Genomic DNA, 17,824 nt, shown 5'->3' on the forward strand with positions numbered 1-17,824 from the left:
AGTTAGAAACGCAGTTCCATCACTTCACTTAGAAGGATACAGATTTATAGACCTAGAATTTATTTATTTACATCTAGAAATTTAACTGCTATCTAGGCAAGGAATAGTGTCCAAGGTCTTCTCCACCTTGTAGGTTCTCCGGCTAGCACACTGGGAGAATCCCTGTTCTTGGCATGTCCAAACACCCAAGTTTACCTTTTCTATTTTCTGTTCTGGAAAGAATTAATGTCTTACCACTGACTTCCAGGTAGGCAAAAAGACAATATACGTCCAGGAGCAGACCTGTGTTGCTCAATGATGACGAATGTTTTGAAAAGGGGAAATATGTACATAAGCTACACATCCTGAGACCCTAGGCAAGTCACTGCCTCAGTTTCCTCATATGTAAAATGAGTCAGATAAGGAAATGGCAAGCCGCTAGCATCTTTGCTAAGAAAATACCGAATGGTCTCAGGAAGAGTCTTGATATGACCGAATAACAACAAACATTGATTAGTATGTGCTAAATACTTTACAATTATCTCATTTGATCCTCACAACAACCCCGGAGGGAAAGTGCTGTTATGTGACAGAAGAGAAAATTGAGGCAGGCTGAAGTCGCATAGCTTGGAAGAGTGAGTTTGGATTTAAGCTCAGGTCTCCCAGGTTCCAGACCCAGTAGTCTATCCACTGCACCACCTAGCAACCCAAAATTTAATCCCAACTGTTGCTTCCTGAGGATGCTAAGAGCGTGAAGGTCTCTCCAAACCGCCCATTCCCAGCGCCAAGCCCCATTTTGAGCAAACGGAAATCCGACAAATGATTACCGAAAATGAAAACCGGCCAGAACCCCAGGGTGTGGCTCAGTTTATGGAAACGTTCTTATCGAAAGGCAGGTTTAATTAATCCAGGAGGATTCATAATTAGTCCCTACCTTACTTTAGAACAATAGTCTCAGCCCTGTGCAGCCCTAAGCAACGTGGGAGCTGTAGTCCACAGAGAAAGAACTGTCAAACTACACAGAGCTTCCTGGGAGCTGTAGTCTTATCAAGGAGCAAGGGCGCAGGGGGGGGGAAGGAGGGGAGGAACGAGTGGGCGGGGAATTGAGAGGGAGGTATCAGGCTGCGCGAGGCTTCCTGGGAGCTGTAGTCTACCGGGAGCAGGCTGGAAGATATCCGGCTGCGCGAGGCTTCCTGGGAGTTGGGGTGCTTCTACGGCTTCAGAAAGGCTTGCAGGTTTCACAATTTGGCGGTAGGCTAGGAAAGACTCGAAGCAAGGATTCTTGTCTCATTCATGGCGACTTATAGCTTGGCGAACGAGCGACTGCGGGCATTGGAGGATATCGAACGCGAGATTGGGACTATCCTGCAGAGCGCTGGTACAAATCGAGTTAAGGAACGAGGCGGCCTGACTTGCTTGCTGCACATGCGCTAAACCCCTTGCGTCTCGTTCCTTTTTCCAGAGTGGGGCGTGGAGGTCGGGAGGGTAGGACCATGTTGGGCGTTCCCTTCTCCCCCCCCCCCCTCCGCGCGCAATCTCGGCTTTCTCTCCTAGGAAATGTGATTCTGGAGCTGTCCAAGGAAAAAGCCAACGAGAGGTTGCTGGACCGGCAGGCGGCAGCCTTCACCTCCTCGGTGCAACACGTGGAGGCCGAATTGTCCGCCCAGATCCGATACCTGACTCAGGTAGGTCCCCGGGAGAGGTCAGTACCTGGGTAAAATCGAGGGGTAGGGGCGGGATGGGGTAAGGGGGAATCCTGACAGGGCCTGAGAGATAAGAATCGGAAGCATGGATTTGGGTAGTTGGTCGGGTAGAGTAGGTGATGTTTAAAACCTCAAGCAACCCAAGTAGATTCAGTTCTTCTGCCTCATCTGTGCCTGGGGAAAAAAACAATGGGAGAAAATCTGTTGTGCTAGGCTGTCTCCCAAATAACCTAAAACTGAATGGACGCCAAGAAACTGAGCGGTAAGGCAAGCGTCATCCGAGAAACAGGCACATTCAAATTCTATGACTTCAGCCCCAGGACTTTGTCTACTCTAAAGCTCTGAATACATGGATGCCATGGTTTTGGGTGACTAGATTGCCAGGAGGAAGAAGAGCAAAGTTAGTCAATTTAGTAAGAAAGCTGTCTGATTTGTACCCAAAGGCCAGTATTTAAATCCAGGTTCTTCTAGAAATTTTTAGTCACAACACCTGGGTCCAAATCCCATCTTGGTCATTTACTGTGTGACCCTGTGCAGCTCATTCTGGGCTGCACTTCCATCATTTGGAAAGGCCAGGACTAAATGGCAGCATAGGTAACACACTGAACTTTGGACCCAGGGAAGACATTATTTCAAATACTGCCCCAGTTATTATTTGTGTGCTCATAGGCAAATCATTTAAGTGGTTAGTACTTTATTTTCCTCAATTGTAAAATTAGGGGATTGGATTATTTGGTCTTTAACAACCATTCTAGCTCTAAATCTATGGTCCTATGACTTCTGACCTCCTTTCCAGCTCAAAGTCAATAAACCTAAAACAATCTGGAAAGCAACTGGAAGGATAGGTTTACTAAATTATAAGTTTCACAAAGTTAATGACTTGTATATTTTTGTATCATTCCCAGCATCTTGAACAGAACTTTAAGCACATGCTTAATTATTATTTGTTGAATAAACCAGCTGGATACCTCGAACTTGAAAAAGGATATAAAATGGGTTTGGATAGATGTCTCGATCCCTCAGGGGAATAATGTAGTGGGGTGTGTTCTAGGGTAAAGATAAGAACCAATTGACTTTTATGTTCATTTTTAGGTAGCAACTGGCCAGCCTCATGAGGGTTCCAGCTACTCATCAAGAAAGGACTGCCAGATGGCACTGAAACGGGTAGATTATGCTAGATTGAAACTGAGTGAACTGGCACGAACCTGTGAACAGGTTCTGGAAACCTAAGACAGGGTAGAGAACCTTCCTTTTCCCTCATTTATAACTCTCATCTTGGACAAAGCAATTCAAGGACATGATATTACATAAGGAGAAAAATGAAGAGAAAGAAATGGTATCCCACCAGATTTCACCATTAAGAAAACCCATGGAAAAGACAAGAAATATGGCTTGCTTCAACCAAGAAGTCAACACAAATTATCCTCTTTAACCAGGACTTGGAGATCCTAATATACACCTTTTCTCTCCCTCCCAGCATTTCCGTTTTCTTATTATACTTTGGATTCTTCCTGCCATCTTGGCCCAACTCAAATACACAAAATGTGAAAGAAGGTCTGATTTTTAATAAATAAGATAAGCCTATATTTTCCATGCTTTATAGGGTAAGAGGGGCTAAGGACATCTAATTAATTCATCAGGGCATAAAAGGAGAGGAGGTGAATTCAAGTTTATGTTAGGGATAGAAAGGAGCAAGATAATACTCTGGGACTGGGGTAAGGAGCAGGAAAAGTAAATTAGCTAACTTGGTAGAAAGAGAATAGAGAACTAAAGGGGAAATATTGATGGGATATAAAATTGTCAAGCAGAAGAGAATGTCTGGGAGATATTGATTGCAGAATAGACTCAAATTAGAGAACAATCATCATGTTTAGTGAATACACAATGGCACAGGAGAAATGAACGTAATTGTAGAATGTCTTGGAGAAAAACCTGTGTCCAGATAGCTGAAGCATGGCTCATATCAAGGAGTCAGACGGATTTGTCTCATAAGGGATTATCTGCTCAAAACCTAAAAGGATGAGAGAGAAAGAAGGCTGGGTCTCTAAAGAATATAGGAGTTGGGGGGCTATGTATAGTGAGGGGTTTTCCTGAAGGCTTTTGAACTAGGCAACAAGACCTTGTTCAGTCTGGGCCCTGCTTCTCTCTCCAACTTCATTTCCCACTCCTTTTCTCTACTCTAGAAAAACTGACCTATTCATGGATGCTAGAACCTGTCTTTTGTCTTTGTTCAAATAATGCATCTGTCCTAGAATGTTTATGTGCCTACTTTCTTCTGCTTATCCAATTCTTATGCTTTTCCAAAGGCCCCTCTCATGTCATATGTGACTATTTTTCCAGCTGGCCCCACCTGTGCTACAATGACTGCCTCTACCATTTAGCACTTGGCCAATTATCCTTGTACTGTTCAATATCTTTTTTAGGAATGTGTCTTCTTTCCTTAGCCAGAAAATCAAAGACTGTCTTATGGCCCCTTTGAGTTCTCCTCAGAGGTCCAAATGGTGCACTTAGCATATGAAGATTATATGCAAGATTTAGCCATAAACTAGAAGTCAGAAGACCATTTATGGGCCTACCTTTGCCACTAACTAGCTTAAGTTGAGTCAGGAATTCTATTTCCTCTTCTTTAAGGTGCTTGGGTAGGAAAGTGTGGTATAATGAGCAGAGCACTGTACTCTGAATCAGGAAACCTGATTTCAGCTCCTGCTTCTGCCACTGAATTGGAAGGAAATCTAACTCACTTGTAGAATTAAGAATAATGAGGCCCAGAGAGGAGAAATTATTTCATAAACATCCTATGAGGTTAGAAGGAACTTAAGAGGTCATCTAGTCTAAAACCCTCATTTTACTGATGATAAACCAAGGCCCAAAGTCATATAGTAGCAGAATTTAAACCTTGTTCCTCTGACTCTGAATCCAGTACTTTTTTCAGTATGATAGATAACTTCTGAGATGAAGGATCAGGGACTGGGAAGGGAGTCGAGCCTAGAAGGGCAGGTTCCCTTTGTCCTTGTTGCAACTGAGACTTATGGGACCAGAACACTTGGATCCCATGTTTACCTTTGGAGTGCTGCTTTGGAGATTGTCTAGCTCTTCTCTTCAGACACAAAACACAAACAAGAGCTACCGTAAGGACAAAGACGATTGCAAGTAGGCACAGGACAGGTATGATGGGAGAGGTGCCCAGCTGCTCTACTGGCCCCTTCTCAACTCTCCACTTTAGGTTTATGATGCTGGTGTTCTCTGGTGGGGCACTGGTGGTGTCACTGAAATATCTATCTCTCATTCCTCTGGGCTGGGTTCTTGTTGACCAGTTGGGCTGGGAGGATGGGTGGGTAGTAGGGGTAAATGGAGGTAAGTGGTCCAGTCCTGGAGGCTTAGAGCCCTGGGTCCTGGTGGTTGTGTAATCATCCTGTTTGATCTGATTTGCAGTTTGGTCTATCCTGGAGAATCCACATTCTGGGAAGACAAGATAAGAAAGTCTGGGAAACTAGAGAAAAATGTGAAGAAATGGGAAATAGAAGTCGAGGAACTAATGGAGAGAGAGTGGGGTGGGTAGGAGGGCAAAAGAAGGAGTATATATATAAAGGGTATAACTCCTTACTCCAGTGTTGGCAGCAATCTTCCCCCTTCCCACAATCAGTCAATAAGCATTTATGAAGTATTTACTATATAAGAAACTGCTAAGCTGAGATAGAAAGTAAAAGTAAAAACCATCCCTGCCCTAAAGAAGCTGGCATTTTTTCCCTCAGCTTTTTTAAAAACAAATTTTATTGCTCTCGGTTTCGTTTTTACATTCCCAGAATTTCTTCCAATACTTCCCCTTCCTCCCAGAGAGCCATTCCACCTAACTATTTTTAAGAAAAAGGAAAAATATTGGGGGGGAGAGATCAGCAGGCTAAACAAAGCTAAAAATAAATGCAATATTTCACATCCAGTCTACATCTGCAAAGAAATCAGGGTTCATATTATATCTTCTCTTTGGGGCTCTGCTTATTCTCTGTAATTTTGCAGTTCTTCCTTTTGACTACTTTTTTACTTTATTTCACTCTTTATCATATCATGTTAAGTTCTTCCATGCTGTCCATGGTCTTTTTTAAACCTTTACTTTCTATCTTAGGATCAATATTAAGTATCATTTCCAAGGCAGAAGAACAGTAAGAGCTGGGCAAATGTGGTTAAGTGACTTGCCCAGGGTCGTATAGTTAGGAAGTGTCTAAGGTCACATTTGAACCCAGTTCCTTCTATCTCTGGGCCTGGCTCTCAATCTATTGAACCATTCAGCTACTCCTGCCCACAATCTCTTAACTGCTAAATCCAAGGGTCTTTTTCCCAGTTCTCATCCTTCTTGACCTATTCAACATTTGACATTGTAAATCACTCTGCTTCTTAGGTTCTCCTCTGACCAGATGATTAGTCCTCGACTTCCTTTGCTGGATGATTCTCTATCCTTTCCCCATTGCCTGAATGTATTCCCATGGTTCTGTCCAGGGCCCTCTTCTCTGCCATAGGTTCATTTATTTTCTCTGTTCAGATGATTTCTGAAACTTCAATCAGCTTTCACCTCTTTTCTCAGGTTCCCCTTCCCCCCCCCCATTAGCTCCTCCCCCTGAATTTCATATTTATTCAGAATGTTGTTTCCCAGTACAATGTGAGGTCAAGGTTTCACTTTTTGTCTTTGCATGCTCAGTCCCTACCATACTACCTAGCACATAGCAGAATTTCAATAAATGCTTGTTGAATTGCTTAATAAATATTTATTAAATTTACTTTGAGAAGAGGAGAAAAATGGAACTTAGCTATTAGCTTGGGGGGAGGAGGCAGAAAGGAAGACAACTGAGCTGGAAAGACAAAAGAAAAGGGAGGGTGAGGGAACAGATTTAACTGATGCATGGAAGGAACTGAGGTCAAAGGATGAGAGAACTCAATAAAAAAAAACAATACAGAATAAGAATAAAAGGAAAGTGGAAGAGAAATAATGTTAATAATGGGAAAGAGGGGGAAGGAGTTGTTTAGAGATAGGTGAACTCTTACCATGGTTGTCAAAGCAACTTTTAAGCTCCTGGACCCAAGTATTTTGGGGACTTGCACACAGATTTCTTCTGGGCAAGCGGAACCTGGTTAGAAATTGAGGAAGATATATATTGCCTTAGTTCCCAATTCCGAAGTTTCACTTATCCCCCCCCCCTTTTTAAAACCCTTACCATTGGGTTCAAGGCAGAGGAGCAGTAACTACTAAGCAATGGGGGTCAAGTGACTTGTCCAGGATCACACAGATAGGAAATGTTTGAGTCCAGATGTGAACCCAGGACCTCCCATCTCTGGGCCTGGCTCTCAATCCACTGAACCACACTGCTGCCCCCCACCCCACCCCCTGTCTCCTTTTTTATACTGTGTAAAACCTAGTTTACTCAGTTTGGCCTTTCCTCATTCCTTTTTTATTTTTCCTCAGAAGATATATTTGTATTTCCTGGAGCTATAATGAAACTAAGTGTTGCCAATGCTGCTGTTTTCAACAGAGTTCGTGAAAGGACTTTAATTAGTAGAGGGGAAAAGAAATATTAATATGATCACAAAACACATTGGGAAATGATCAACCTGATTCTGATATAAACAAGATGGCTCAATTTTTCAAACTCTGAAAAAATTGGTCTTTATAATTGTTATTGTTTTTACATTCATTTTCAATTCTTAATTCCCTTCCTCATTCCTAAGCAATGAACCATGGCCCTGGAAACAGCCTGGGATTCTCCAGCTCTTGGGAGAGGCAGGTTTCCATGGGGAGAAAGTTTCACCAAGCCTAGAGAGTCCTGGAAGATAATCATTGGGGGGGGGGGGGGGGGGGGTAAGGTCTGTTGGGAGCAAAACAGTTGGAGGAAAAAGGGCCGAGAGGTGGGTATTACCTTATGTAGTTGCGGCAGTGTTCATATCCCCGTAGATAAGTAGTGAGTAATTTCCAAAGTGTAGAATCCAGGGACTCGGTAAGCTTCTGGTCACAAGGACAACTTCCTAAAATGCTGCCTTGGTTTCCAACGACTAAGGGAGAGGGAATAGTAACTTCCTCAGGACCTGTGTGCGACAAACCCCTCCCTAATTCCACTCATCACAACCACCGCCCCAGTCTATCCATTCCCAAGAACCAGGTGTCTTAAATGGGTCTTGGGTATCTTAAACAGCTTTCCCTTTCCTGCCCATCGAATCCACCGCTAACTTGGAAGTTCACTCCCAACCACACACAAACTTTTATTCCATAGAGTTCAGAACGCAGGCGTCCGACCAGCATCAGAGGTATGCAAACTCCTACACCCACTAGGAGCCCTTTTGACTCGCATCCTGGCAAACCACCTTCCCCTTGGACACCAAAATGCCAGACAACCTTCTTTGCCATCTAAGCCTTTGAGTTCTCGGGGACGCAAGCCGACCCCAGACTACTCTCCCCAATCCCTGGCAGTCCCATGCCGTTTCCCCCAACTCTTTTCTCAACCCCATGCTCTCTCAAATAGACCCGAGTCATTTGAGATCCTCAAACCTGTCTGAAGTGTCGTCAGGGAAAAAAACACACAAAGTGCCCAAGATCCTCTCATGCTCCGCTGCCCTGTGATAGCTAAATCCGTCCTTCCAGACATAAACTCCAGCCGGAGCTGCATGGGGGTTGTGGGGGGAAAGGGGGCGTATCCTAAAAATCTTCTCACTGGTCCCCGCCCCCGGAAGAAAAGTCTCCAGACTACAAGTTCAGAGAAAGGGAGCTCTAACGATTTCCTTCGCTAGACTGTGCTGTTAGGTCATCTTTGGTTTCGATAGACGACCAAAAAAAAAAGTGACGACATCTGCCTCCCTAGCTGAGAAGAGGATGTCGTGGGAGGGCATAAAGACCACAAGGCAGATACAGAGTTTGAGGAGAAAAGGAAACTCAGAAACTTGTAGGGACTGGCAGACAAATGGAGAAAGGCCCGTCAGGAGCCGAAACTTGGTGTTGCTTAGCCCGGGAAATTCCCACCATTTCCCCCAAGTTCTAGACTGTCAGTGCCTAGAGAGCTGGAATGGGCGGGGAGCACGGGATTTGGAGAGAAGGGCCACAAGGAACCTGGGGTCTTTTGCAGACAGATAGTGCCCCAAGGCGCTTTCACTTCTTTTTTTTTTTTTCTGTGCTAGGCGTCGGTAAACAGGCATTTTCTAGACTGGGAAAAAGAAATACAGAATCAGGATTTGGCTGCTTCCCAGAGAAAAGAGACAACTAGGGACTTTGAAGTGGCCCACACCTACGCTATCGCTGATAAATCTGGAAATTGGCCTCAATCATTCTGGAAATCTATTTGGAGAAGTCACTCAATTGTTCATACATTTTAACCCTTCCATCCCACTATAACCCTTCCATCCCACTATTAGTCAAATTCAAAGGTCCCATCTGTTTCAATATTCATAAAAACACCTTTTGTGGTGACAAAAACTTAGAAACAAAGCTCATTGATTGAGGGATTTTTTTTTCTTTTCTAAAATCAGTATCTTCTGTCTTAGTATCAATTCTAAGAAGAGCAGCAAGGGCTAGGCAGTCGGAGTTAAGCAACTTGCCCAGGGTCACACAGCTAGGAAGGGTCTGAAGCCAGTTTTGAAACTAGGTCCTCCTGACTCCTCCCGTGATCCTGTGCCACCTAGATGCCCTGGGAATTTTTTTTTAGGATGATATATGGATATAAAAGAATATTATTGTGCCTTAAGTAATGATAAATATGAAATACTCAGAAATTTGGAAAGACTGACGCAGATGAAAGACAGCAGACCCAAAAAAATACATATAGTGATTGTCATTGTAAATGGATCCAGCACTTAGATCAAATGCAATCAATGGTCAATATTAGTTACAGATAAGGGATGATGATAATAGAACATTTTACTTTCTTCTTGGTAGAGAACTGGAGGACTGTACATAATGTTATATATTCTCAGACAAGGTTGCTGTATCAAATGTCTTTGCCCAACTTTGTTTTTTCTAATTTTTATAAGGGACAGTATAATGGGGAAAGGGTGATTACTGGAAAGTAACTGTAGAGTAAAAAATAATGCATTCGTAAGACATTTTTAAAAAGAAAGGAAACAACAACACTTGAATGTTAGCCCTAGAAGACTCTGGGCTCGGATGTAGGGGTAGTCTACCCTCCAGATGGGGGTGGGGCATTCTGCGCGAGAGTGCCGGGTCTAGGTTAGGGGGGAACGTGATGTCACAGCCCTCCCCCACACCACCACAGTATTTACCTTCGAACAGAGACGGCCGCTGCAGGTAAGAGAGGCACGGTGGGGGAGAAATATGGGAAAGACAGAGACCCCATCCCCATCCACTTAGGCATAAACATTCAACCCAAATCTGATCTAGACGCTGGATGACCTGGCCCTTTGCCCCCTACTTTCTGACTATAGACCGTTATGAAATTCACCTTTATTTCCTGATGTTTTCCCGGGTCTTCCCACTACAAACAAAAACAAACAAACAAAAAAAAAACCAGTCCAGAATGAAATAGTTCACAACCTAGATTCAATTTCTGGATTTAATTCAATCTCTAATAGCTTCTATCTCCAACTCCTATTCTTAGCAGCTAAAATTCCCCTATTTAGAGCCTCCATTCCTAGCCCTAAATAGTGACCCTCTAAATAGAGTCTGATGAAAAACCATAGCTATGCTTTGTCCAACTCCTTCTGCACTTCACTCTCTAAGCCACTATCTCCAAGAGCCCTATCCAGGACTCTGTTCCCTATCCATTCTCTAGTTTTAACCCTAGTGACCCCAGCCCAACAACCCTCAATCCCCTCAATGGTAGTGCTCACCTCCTTATACTCATTCCATCCCTACTCCACCTCCAGAGCTTCACTCACTATCCCTGCGTCCCTTTCCCCCCTCTGTGACTTGATTTTTCCCTTGTTCCTCTAGAAATCATGGAGTTTGTATCTGGTTATCGGGATGAGTTCTTAGACTTTGCTGCCCTTCTATTTGGCTGGTTCCGAAAGTTTGCCTCAGAGCGTGGGACTGGGGTTGGTGGGGGGAATGGGCCTGAGGGTCGATCAAGGTTGATGGAGGCCCAGGTGAGAAGATTGCCCCCAGACCCTGCCCTCTGGGTTCTTCACATCTTGCCCAACCGTAGTGTGGGAATCAGTTTGGGGCAAGGTGCTAAGCAAGGACCTGGACCAGGCCTGGGAGCTGCCCGTCTCTTGGGAGATGAGCCCCCTCTCTGTCTCAGAGACCTCAGCCCCTATGTCAGCTTTGTTAGCCTTGAGGATGGGGAGGAAGAAGAGGATGGGGAGGAGGAGGGCACAGGTGAAGAGGAAGGGGAACTGGAGGAAGAAGGAGAGCAGGCCACCACGAGCCGGGAGCCTACTCAGGATGCTGAGACACCTGGGGAACCAGAAGATGCTGAGGAAGAGGCAGGAGGAGAGGACAGTAGCGGAGGGGACACCAGAGAGGATGGAGGAGAGGAGGAAATTGGGCCAGAGAAGAGAAGGGGAAAGAGAGGTGGTAAGAGGCCCCAAACACAATCTTACTCCTAGTTTTGACCCAATTCTTCTCTCTTTACCGAGTGTAACTCTGTTCCCATCCTTGCTCTATCTGGCTTCTGCCAATATTTCCCTGCTATGTTTTTGACCAGAACCATTTTTAGGACAGGACTTTTTCCTTCCTAGGTATTGTCAGCAGACACTTCTTCCCACTTGTGGTAGAGGCCATTAGTTTTTGTGTATTAAGCTTCATGGTCTACCAGTTTATGCCCCTATGTTGAACTTGGTGAAAAGAAAGTCCTAGGTCAAGGAGAGGAGTGCATGGAAGTTAGTAGAGGTTATTGGACTAAGATGTCTGAAGAAAAAAAATATTTTATACTACATTGAAGCACAAGCCTGCCCTTGGAATTTCTAGGAATTCTTGAATGAGGAACATTTCACAATATGATAAAAGAGTTAAACAAAATAGAATGAACACTTTACATCATCAGATAGAAAAATAGTCACTTAATCTTTCAGGCAAGTTCCAAAAACTTAGTCACTTTCTTTGAGAACTCTCCCCTCTGCTGGTCCCAGATGACCAGAAGCAAACAAAAAGAACCCTTCCCTTGCATTGATTCTCCTATCTCTTTTGGTATAAAGGGGACCAAGGGCATTGTTCTTACCTGGGTCATTACTCACTGATTTCTACTAGATCTGAGGTTATTTCTCCTTCCAAATGGGAGCTGCCCATTTAGATGAGTCCATTTCCCCCCATTTCCTTAGACCTTGAGTTTTCTTTCTCTACCCTTTTCAAACCTTCTTAAAAGAAAAAGATTAGGCTTGAGAGAAAGGTCAGAACGGTTTTTAGTGGAGGTCATTGTTTCCTGAGAAATTTAAGTAGTAATAAAATTTTCTTCTAGTAAATCTGATAAGGTCTACGCTGGAGAAATATTTATTTCTTAATATTTTCAGTTGAACTAAGAGAACGTAATTCAAATTTACCCAGTATATGAGAATTCTTAATTATAGCTCTGCTGCTTCTTCTCAGACTCCTCCTCTTCCCTGAACTCCTACCCCAGAGCCACACAGTCTTCCTTTGTATATCAGCTCTCCTTGACCCCCAAACCTTCTTCCCTTTCTTCTGACTTTTCCCTTCTCTTCTCCCAGATGCTGCCCCCCTACACCTGGCCTGCCTCCTTCTAGTGACAGATGAACATGGCACTATCCTGGGCATTGACCTGCTGATGGGTGGACCCCAAGGGAGTGGAGGTAGAGCCACTGGGGCTGAGGGCCTGGCCCAAAGAGCTTACACTCTCCTCTGCCACAGCATGGCCTGCCCCATGGGAGCTGGAGACCCTCGAAGACCCCGACAGCTCACAGTGGGAGACCCTCAGCTACACCGGTACAGAGATGTGGGTCCCCAAAGGGTGTGGAGACTGGCACAGGATAGAGAAGGGGATATGTAAGGTCCTAAATGCATTGCTATTAAAAGGGCATGAGAACTGGAGGGTGTATATTCCTGTATCCCTAAAGAATAGAGGTACTGGGAAGGGAGCTTGAGACCTGGATGTCCTATGTCCCAGCTCCTGATGGTTATGAAGGATTGGAAGTGGAAGGCTGAATCTCCATGATTGAATTTTATCTCCCACCCAGAGAACTGGAAAGCTTGGTCCCTAGGCTTGGGGTAAAGCTGGCTAAAGCACCAATGAGAACATGGGGCCCCCGTCCTGGCTTCACTTTTGCCTCACTCCGGGCCCGTGCCTGCCATGTGTGCCATAGACACAGTTTTGAGGTGAAGCTGATGCCCTGGTAAGCAGCTGTCATGATTAGGAGTTAGACAGAAACTAAGGTTGGAGGAAGGCAGGGCTCTTAGGATATTTGCCCTGTCCTTTTCCATAACTGTTCTACCCTTGATCTCATCTCTACCAGCCCCCAATGTGGTGCAGTCCTGTATTGTGGGGAAACTTGTGTCTGGGCTGACTGGCGACGCAGACCAGATGATGTGAGCCATCGATTCTGGTGCCCAAGACTTGCAGCTTTCATGGGGCGGGCTGGGGAGCTGGCAGCCTTGCCCTTCACCTATACTGCTGGTACCAGGATGACCTGAGCCCCTCAGGGAGTGTGGGGACCAAGAACTAGACTTTTAGAGAATATTGGGGGGAGCAAGGAACTGGGAAGGGGAAAGACACTGGGCTCCTAAGATAACACGATACAGAGTTGGTGGGGAGAAGAAAGGGATGGAATCTAGGAGACTTAACACCAGGGTCTAGGCTGGCATGTCAAAACTCCTTGGGGCCAGAAAGATAAATACCTGGGTCCTCATTTCCTTCTCTACTTCATCAGAGGTAACAAGTGAGATGTTTAACAAGGAGGCATTCCTGGCTTCTCGGGGCCTCACAAGAGGGTACTGGACTCAGCTCAGCATGCTACTTCCAGGTCCTGTTGCCCCAGGATACCCCCCAGGCAATGGACCTCCCCTCAGCCTCCTCCTCAGTGGTTCGTTGGCCATCCTGGGAAGCTTGGGGGGTGGGTTATGCTGCATTTGGCTCTTTAACTATCACCTCCACCCAAATCTCAAAGGCCACAGAAATGTGGCAGGGCATTATAGGAAAGAAATTGAGGGAAGGGCAGAGGATGTCTTCAACAACAGGGAACAAGCATTTATTAAGTTCTTATTAAGTTCCAGGCATTGTACAAAGCAGCAAAAAGAAAGGCAACCCCTGCCCTTAAGAAGCTTACATACTAATGGAAATAGATCCCACATAAAAAGAAACTGAAGTGGAAAGGAAAGAAGTTTTAGAGAAAACTCTTAGCTCCCTCCAAATCCACTTGATTCTTATGCCTGTACTTAAACAAGGGCCACCTCAGGCTGGATCATCCTATTCCCTAAATATCTCTGCAGCTAGCACCCCTCCTAGCCCAATAACCCACACAAAAGAGTTTCTCCACCTTATTCACTACTTCCTCCTATCTCACATCCCAGTTCCCAATTCCTATTCAAATGCCTCTAATAGTAATTTCGGATCAGCTCCTCTTCCTCCTCCCATAAATAGAGATTCCCAGCTCTGCATCATGCCTGCAAGAGATAAAGAAGGGATAGGCTAAAAAGGGATCCCTCCTCTACCCCTACCTACCTCTTCTCTCAGGAGATCCTTATCAGCTACTTCAAGGAGATGGGCCCCCCCTGATGCCTCCAGTGCCTCCTGACCCACCCCGAGGCCCTTTTGGTGAGGAGGAGAATTAGACACCATCATCTCTAAAGGAGTTGGGGAAGGTGGGGAAGGTGGGGAAGGAACTAGAGGCTAGAGGTCTCTCTCTCTTGAGTCCCCAAGGACAATGTGTGGAGACAGGAGGGAGGAGGGCCCAAGGCTGAAAGTCTACATCTCACAGTGGACTTCATCTACCTATCCATTCACCTCTCCTCACCTCCTCACCTCCCCACCACCACCAGGATCCTGGCAGGATTACTATGCGTGGCGTGGCTTGGGCCTGGACTCTCCTTTGGCTGTCCTCCTTACCTACCCACTGACTGTCTACTATGTTATTACCCACCTGGTGCCCCAGTCTTGTAAGAAAAGGGTTGAGAAGAGGGGCAGAGTTGGGAGGGACTCAAGACCAGGGAAACAGTGGGGGGTGGGGGGGTGGAGTCAGGCTGCTATAAGAATAAATAGAAACCTGAGGGGCTGGAGATGGAGAAAGAATGGGTGGGGTTGAGGAATTATCAGTTTAATAAATGGTTCTGTTCCCTCCCCCTTCCCCACATACACCTAGTCCCAGAGCTGAACATCCAGAACAAACAATCCCTGAAAATCCATGTGGTAGAGGCTGGGAAGGAGTTTGACCTCATCATGGTGTTTTGGGTGAGGCCCAAGAGGAAAGCAGATGGGGTGGGTGGGAGGTGATTTCTGATGGTGGTAAATGGTACCTGAGGGAGGCTGAATTATTAGGGTCTTCAATGAAAGTAGGCTAAAACAACCAAATACCCTGATCTTAGAAAAGGGGGTGGGATGACACTTGAATCCTAGGATCAGGTATGGAAGTTGAGGAGGCAGATAACCCACAACATTCCAAAGGAACTGTACTAGATGGAGATGGGAAAAGGACAAGGGTGTTGTGGTGGAGGGGATGGAGAGTCCTGTGTGATACCTCACCTTTCCATTCTTCTGTCTACCCAGGAGCTCTCTGTTCTGCTCCCTCATGTGGCCCTGGAGCTGCAATTTGTAGGTGGTGCTCTGCCTCCTGAGAATGACCAGCAACATTTTACCCTTCAGAGGGTATGAGGGACCTGGGGGGAGAGAGTTAACCCTGCTTCTCTCAATCCAGATATAGCCTCTGCACCACCAATAGTCACAGTCACACTGCTCTTCCCCATAACCGATCTTTTCTCTCACTTTCATTTCATCCTCTCTTGACCCCTAACCAAAAGCCTTTGCCCCAAGTTTTCTCTGCTCTTCTTCCACCAGGATGGATCAGGAGTGTCTGTCCGTCCAGGTTCTGGGGTATCTGCCCGTCCAGGCTCAGGAGCTAAAGAGAAGGGAAGCCGTAGGGACCTGCAAATCAAAATTTCTGCGAGGCCCTACCATCTACTTCAGGGACCCAAGCCTGACTTGGTGATTGGTGAGAAGTCTAAGATGCCTGTAGGAAGGGGGGTGGGGGTGAGGAGGAGAGAAGAGAGCTAGAGTGCTCCCTTCACTCTCTCCCTTCTGCCTCTTCCTCAGGATTTAACTCTGGCTTTGGTCTCAAGGACACCTGGTTGAGCTCTTTGCCTCGATTACAGGTGTGGAGGGTGGAAAAAAAGAGGTGGGAGGCACTATGGTAGATAATATTCCTTTCTTCCTTCCTTCTTTCTATTACTGACCACCGTTGTCCACCTTTTCACTCTGGATATCTTTAAGTGTTTCTAGATCTCTGAATCACCTATTATCTTCCTCTTTTAGATCTTTTCTCTTGTGGGAGGAGATCTCTTAGTTCTCTCTCTCTCTCTCTCTCTCTCTCTCTCTCACACACACACACACACACACACACACACACAGCTCTACCTAAATCTATATATTCTTCTACTTCTTTCTAATTCTCTATCAAGGACTCCATCGAATATGAGGTGCTTCTGTGTTCCTATTCTCTGTTTTTCTTTTTTTTCCTATGGCAAGGATCTCTGAGGAGAGATATTCTCCATATGGGAAGGTTTAAAGGAGACTAATAATGGATATTCTCCTCCAGTCCCTTAGAGTCCCTGCATTTTTCACGGAGAGTAGTGAGTACAGCTGTGTGATGGATGAACAGACCATGGCTGGGGCCACAGGAGGTGGGACCAGCCCCCCACAGCCCAACCCATTTCGTTCACCCTTCCGACTCCGGGCAGCAGACAACTGCATGCCTTGGTGAGGGACTCTTCTGGTGCTTGGCACCCATCTCCCTTGATGTGGAATCCCTAAATCCCCTATCCTTTACTTCCTCACTACTTACTCCTTCATAGTGCCCTATCATCACCCTGAATCTTCCATACCTAGACTTAGACACCTCACATTTCTTCATGACACTTTCATAGTGCTCATTTCCTCCATCTATGGACCAGCCATCCCCTGTGATGCTCCATTCCACACACCCAGATATCTGATTCTCATTTGTATAGAGATACATGCCTCTCATCCACATTCCCTTTGGAATCCTGTACCTGGTCCTGATACTACTTCTTCCCTTAGGTACTGTAATGCCTTCATCTTTCACTTGGTCTACAAGCCTCCTCAGGGAAGTGGGACCCGACCTGCCCCTGGACCTGCCCCCCCTGTCCCAGCCCCCACAGTCCCTCTAGTCCCTGCCAGAAGGCGAAGAGGAGACAAGAGGCCAAGTCGTGGAGGCCGAAGGCGAAGGTGAGAGTCAAAGATGGAATTATCACTTCCCATAAAATTTTTAAAAAGAAGAACCTTCAGGCAGAGGGGAAGGGATAGCTGGGGAAACAGGAAAGGTGAATAAAATGACTGGTTTGAGAGGCAAATGAAACAATGTGAACTGGCCCACTCTGTACTCAGTAGATCTTCTAGGCAACTAGATAGCCCAGTGGATAGAGTACTGGACCAAGAGTCAGGAAAAGGAGTTTAATTCCAGTCTCAGATACTTCTGAGCAAATCGATTGATTGCTGTGTAACTCAGTTTCCTCAAGGTTGTTGTGAGATTCAAATAAGATAATATTTGTAAAGTGCTTAGGACAGTGCTTGGCACACAGTATGCTCTTAATAAATGCTTATTCTGGGGCAGCTAGATAGCACAATGGATAGAGAGCCAGGCCTGTAATTGAGAGAACCTGTATTCAAATCTGGCCTCAGATACTTCCCTAGCTGTGTGACCCTGAACAAGTCACTTAACCCTGATCATCTAGCCCTTGCGGCACCTCTTTAGCATCCATACTAGGGCAGAAAATTGGGGTTTAAAATAGACAAATAAAAATTTCCTTTTTCCTCCTTCCCTATGGAATTGATCAGCTCAAATGTACACTGTCCTCTATCACTGATTCCTGGTCACCTTGTCCTACTTGGCTCATGTTCTTACCCTTACTTACCCCTGCCTAACTTTATCTCACTATCCCATTCTGTGCTGCTACTCTTCGCCCTAAAACTTCCCTCTAGCATCCTCTATAGTCTGGTCCTTTGCCTCCTCCTTCAATGAAGGGGTGGTCCTTCTGG

The 17,824-nt window shown here is 45.5% G+C and overlaps 3 protein-coding genes across 7 annotated transcripts; 2 read left to right on the forward strand and 1 right to left on the reverse strand.

The window, feature by feature from the left end:
• Positions 1–1,122: 1,122 nt before the first annotated feature.
• On the forward strand, positions 1,123–3,266 carry MED11 (mediator complex subunit 11). Its single transcript, XM_001370719.4, has 3 exons — positions 1,123–1,357; positions 1,534–1,664; positions 2,775–3,266. Exons 1-3 carry the CDS (start codon positions 1,273–1,275, stop codon positions 2,910–2,912), a joined length of 354 nt encoding a protein of 117 aa, XP_001370756.2. The 5' UTR covers positions 1,123–1,272; the 3' UTR covers positions 2,913–3,266.
• CXCL16 (C-X-C motif chemokine ligand 16) lies at positions 3,228–8,487 on the reverse strand. 4 transcript variants are annotated; one of them, XM_016430849.2, is made up of 5 exons: positions 8,212–8,475; positions 7,586–7,751; positions 6,717–6,799; positions 4,743–5,141; positions 3,228–3,693 (listed from the first exon to the last, which is right to left on the reverse strand). In XM_016430849.2, exons 1-5 carry the CDS (start codon positions 8,327–8,329, stop codon positions 3,641–3,643), a joined length of 819 nt encoding a protein of 272 aa, XP_016286335.1. In that variant the 5' UTR covers positions 8,330–8,475; the 3' UTR covers positions 3,228–3,640. The 4 variants fall into 4 exon arrangements, with proteins under 4 accessions (XP_016286335.1, XP_056673662.1, XP_016286334.1 ...); XM_056817684.1 differs by having other exon boundaries at positions 7,586–7,718; positions 8,212–8,468; XM_016430848.2 differs by having other exon boundaries at positions 3,228–5,141; positions 8,212–8,487.
• A 1,375-nt stretch (positions 8,488–9,862) lies between these two features.
• Positions 9,863–17,147, forward strand: ZMYND15 (zinc finger MYND-type containing 15). Of its 2 annotated transcripts, XM_001365922.4 has the most exons (14): positions 9,863–9,957; positions 10,603–11,184; positions 12,312–12,546; positions 12,798–12,953; positions 13,074–13,234; positions 13,488–13,640; positions 14,291–14,371; positions 14,596–14,712; positions 14,916–15,004; positions 15,320–15,418; positions 15,608–15,761; positions 15,863–15,921; positions 16,365–16,525; positions 16,847–17,147. In XM_001365922.4, exons 2-14 carry the CDS (start codon positions 10,608–10,610, stop codon positions 17,016–17,018), a joined length of 2,214 nt encoding a protein of 737 aa, XP_001365959.1. In that variant the 5' UTR covers positions 9,863–9,957; positions 10,603–10,607; the 3' UTR covers positions 17,019–17,147. The 2 variants fall into 2 exon arrangements, with proteins under 2 accessions (XP_001365959.1, XP_056673657.1); XM_056817679.1 differs by lacking the exon at positions 9,863–9,957 and having other exon boundaries at positions 9,966–11,184.
• The last annotated feature ends 677 nt before the right edge of the window (positions 17,148–17,824 follow it).

The sequence above is a fragment of the Monodelphis domestica genome, chromosome 2 (genome assembly GCF_027887165.1).
Source record: "Monodelphis domestica isolate mMonDom1 chromosome 2, mMonDom1.pri, whole genome shotgun sequence".
NCBI classification, from domain to species: domain Eukaryota; kingdom Metazoa; phylum Chordata; class Mammalia; order Didelphimorphia; family Didelphidae; genus Monodelphis; species Monodelphis domestica.

Bases quoted from the DNA above. Each gene is read 5' to 3' on its own strand.
- MED11 (XM_001370719.4), top strand. From the start codon at position 1,273: ATGGCGACTTATAGCTTGGCGAACGAGCGACTGCGGGCATTGGAGGAT. The intron at 1,358-1,533 runs GTACAAATCGAG...TTTCTCTCCTAG, and splicing joins GACTATCCTGCAGAGCGCTG to GAAATGTGATTCTGGAGCTG. The intron at 1,665-2,774 runs GTAGGTCCCCGG...GTTCATTTTTAG, and splicing joins AGATCCGATACCTGACTCAG to GTAGCAACTGGCCAGCCTCA.
- CXCL16 (XM_016430848.2), bottom strand. From the start codon at position 8,329: ATGCAGCTCCGGCTGGAGTTTATGTCTGGAAGGACGGATTTAGCTATC. The intron at 7,752-8,211 runs GTTTGAGGATCT...TGTCGCACACAG, and splicing joins CCTGACGACACTTCAGACAG to GTCCTGAGGAAGTTACTATT. The intron at 5,142-6,716 runs GTAAGAGTTCAC...TTGTCTTCCCAG, and splicing joins AAGTTGCTTTGACAACCATG to AATGTGGATTCTCCAGGATA.
- ZMYND15 (XM_001365922.4), top strand. From the start codon at position 10,608: ATGGAGTTTGTATCTGGTTATCGGGATGAGTTCTTAGACTTTGCTGCC. The intron at 13,641-14,290 runs GTTCGTTGGCCA...CTCTTCTCTCAG, and splicing joins CCTCAGCCTCCTCCTCAGTG to GAGATCCTTATCAGCTACTT. The intron at 14,372-14,595 runs GTGAGGAGGAGA...CACCACCACCAG, and splicing joins CCCACCCCGAGGCCCTTTTG to GATCCTGGCAGGATTACTAT.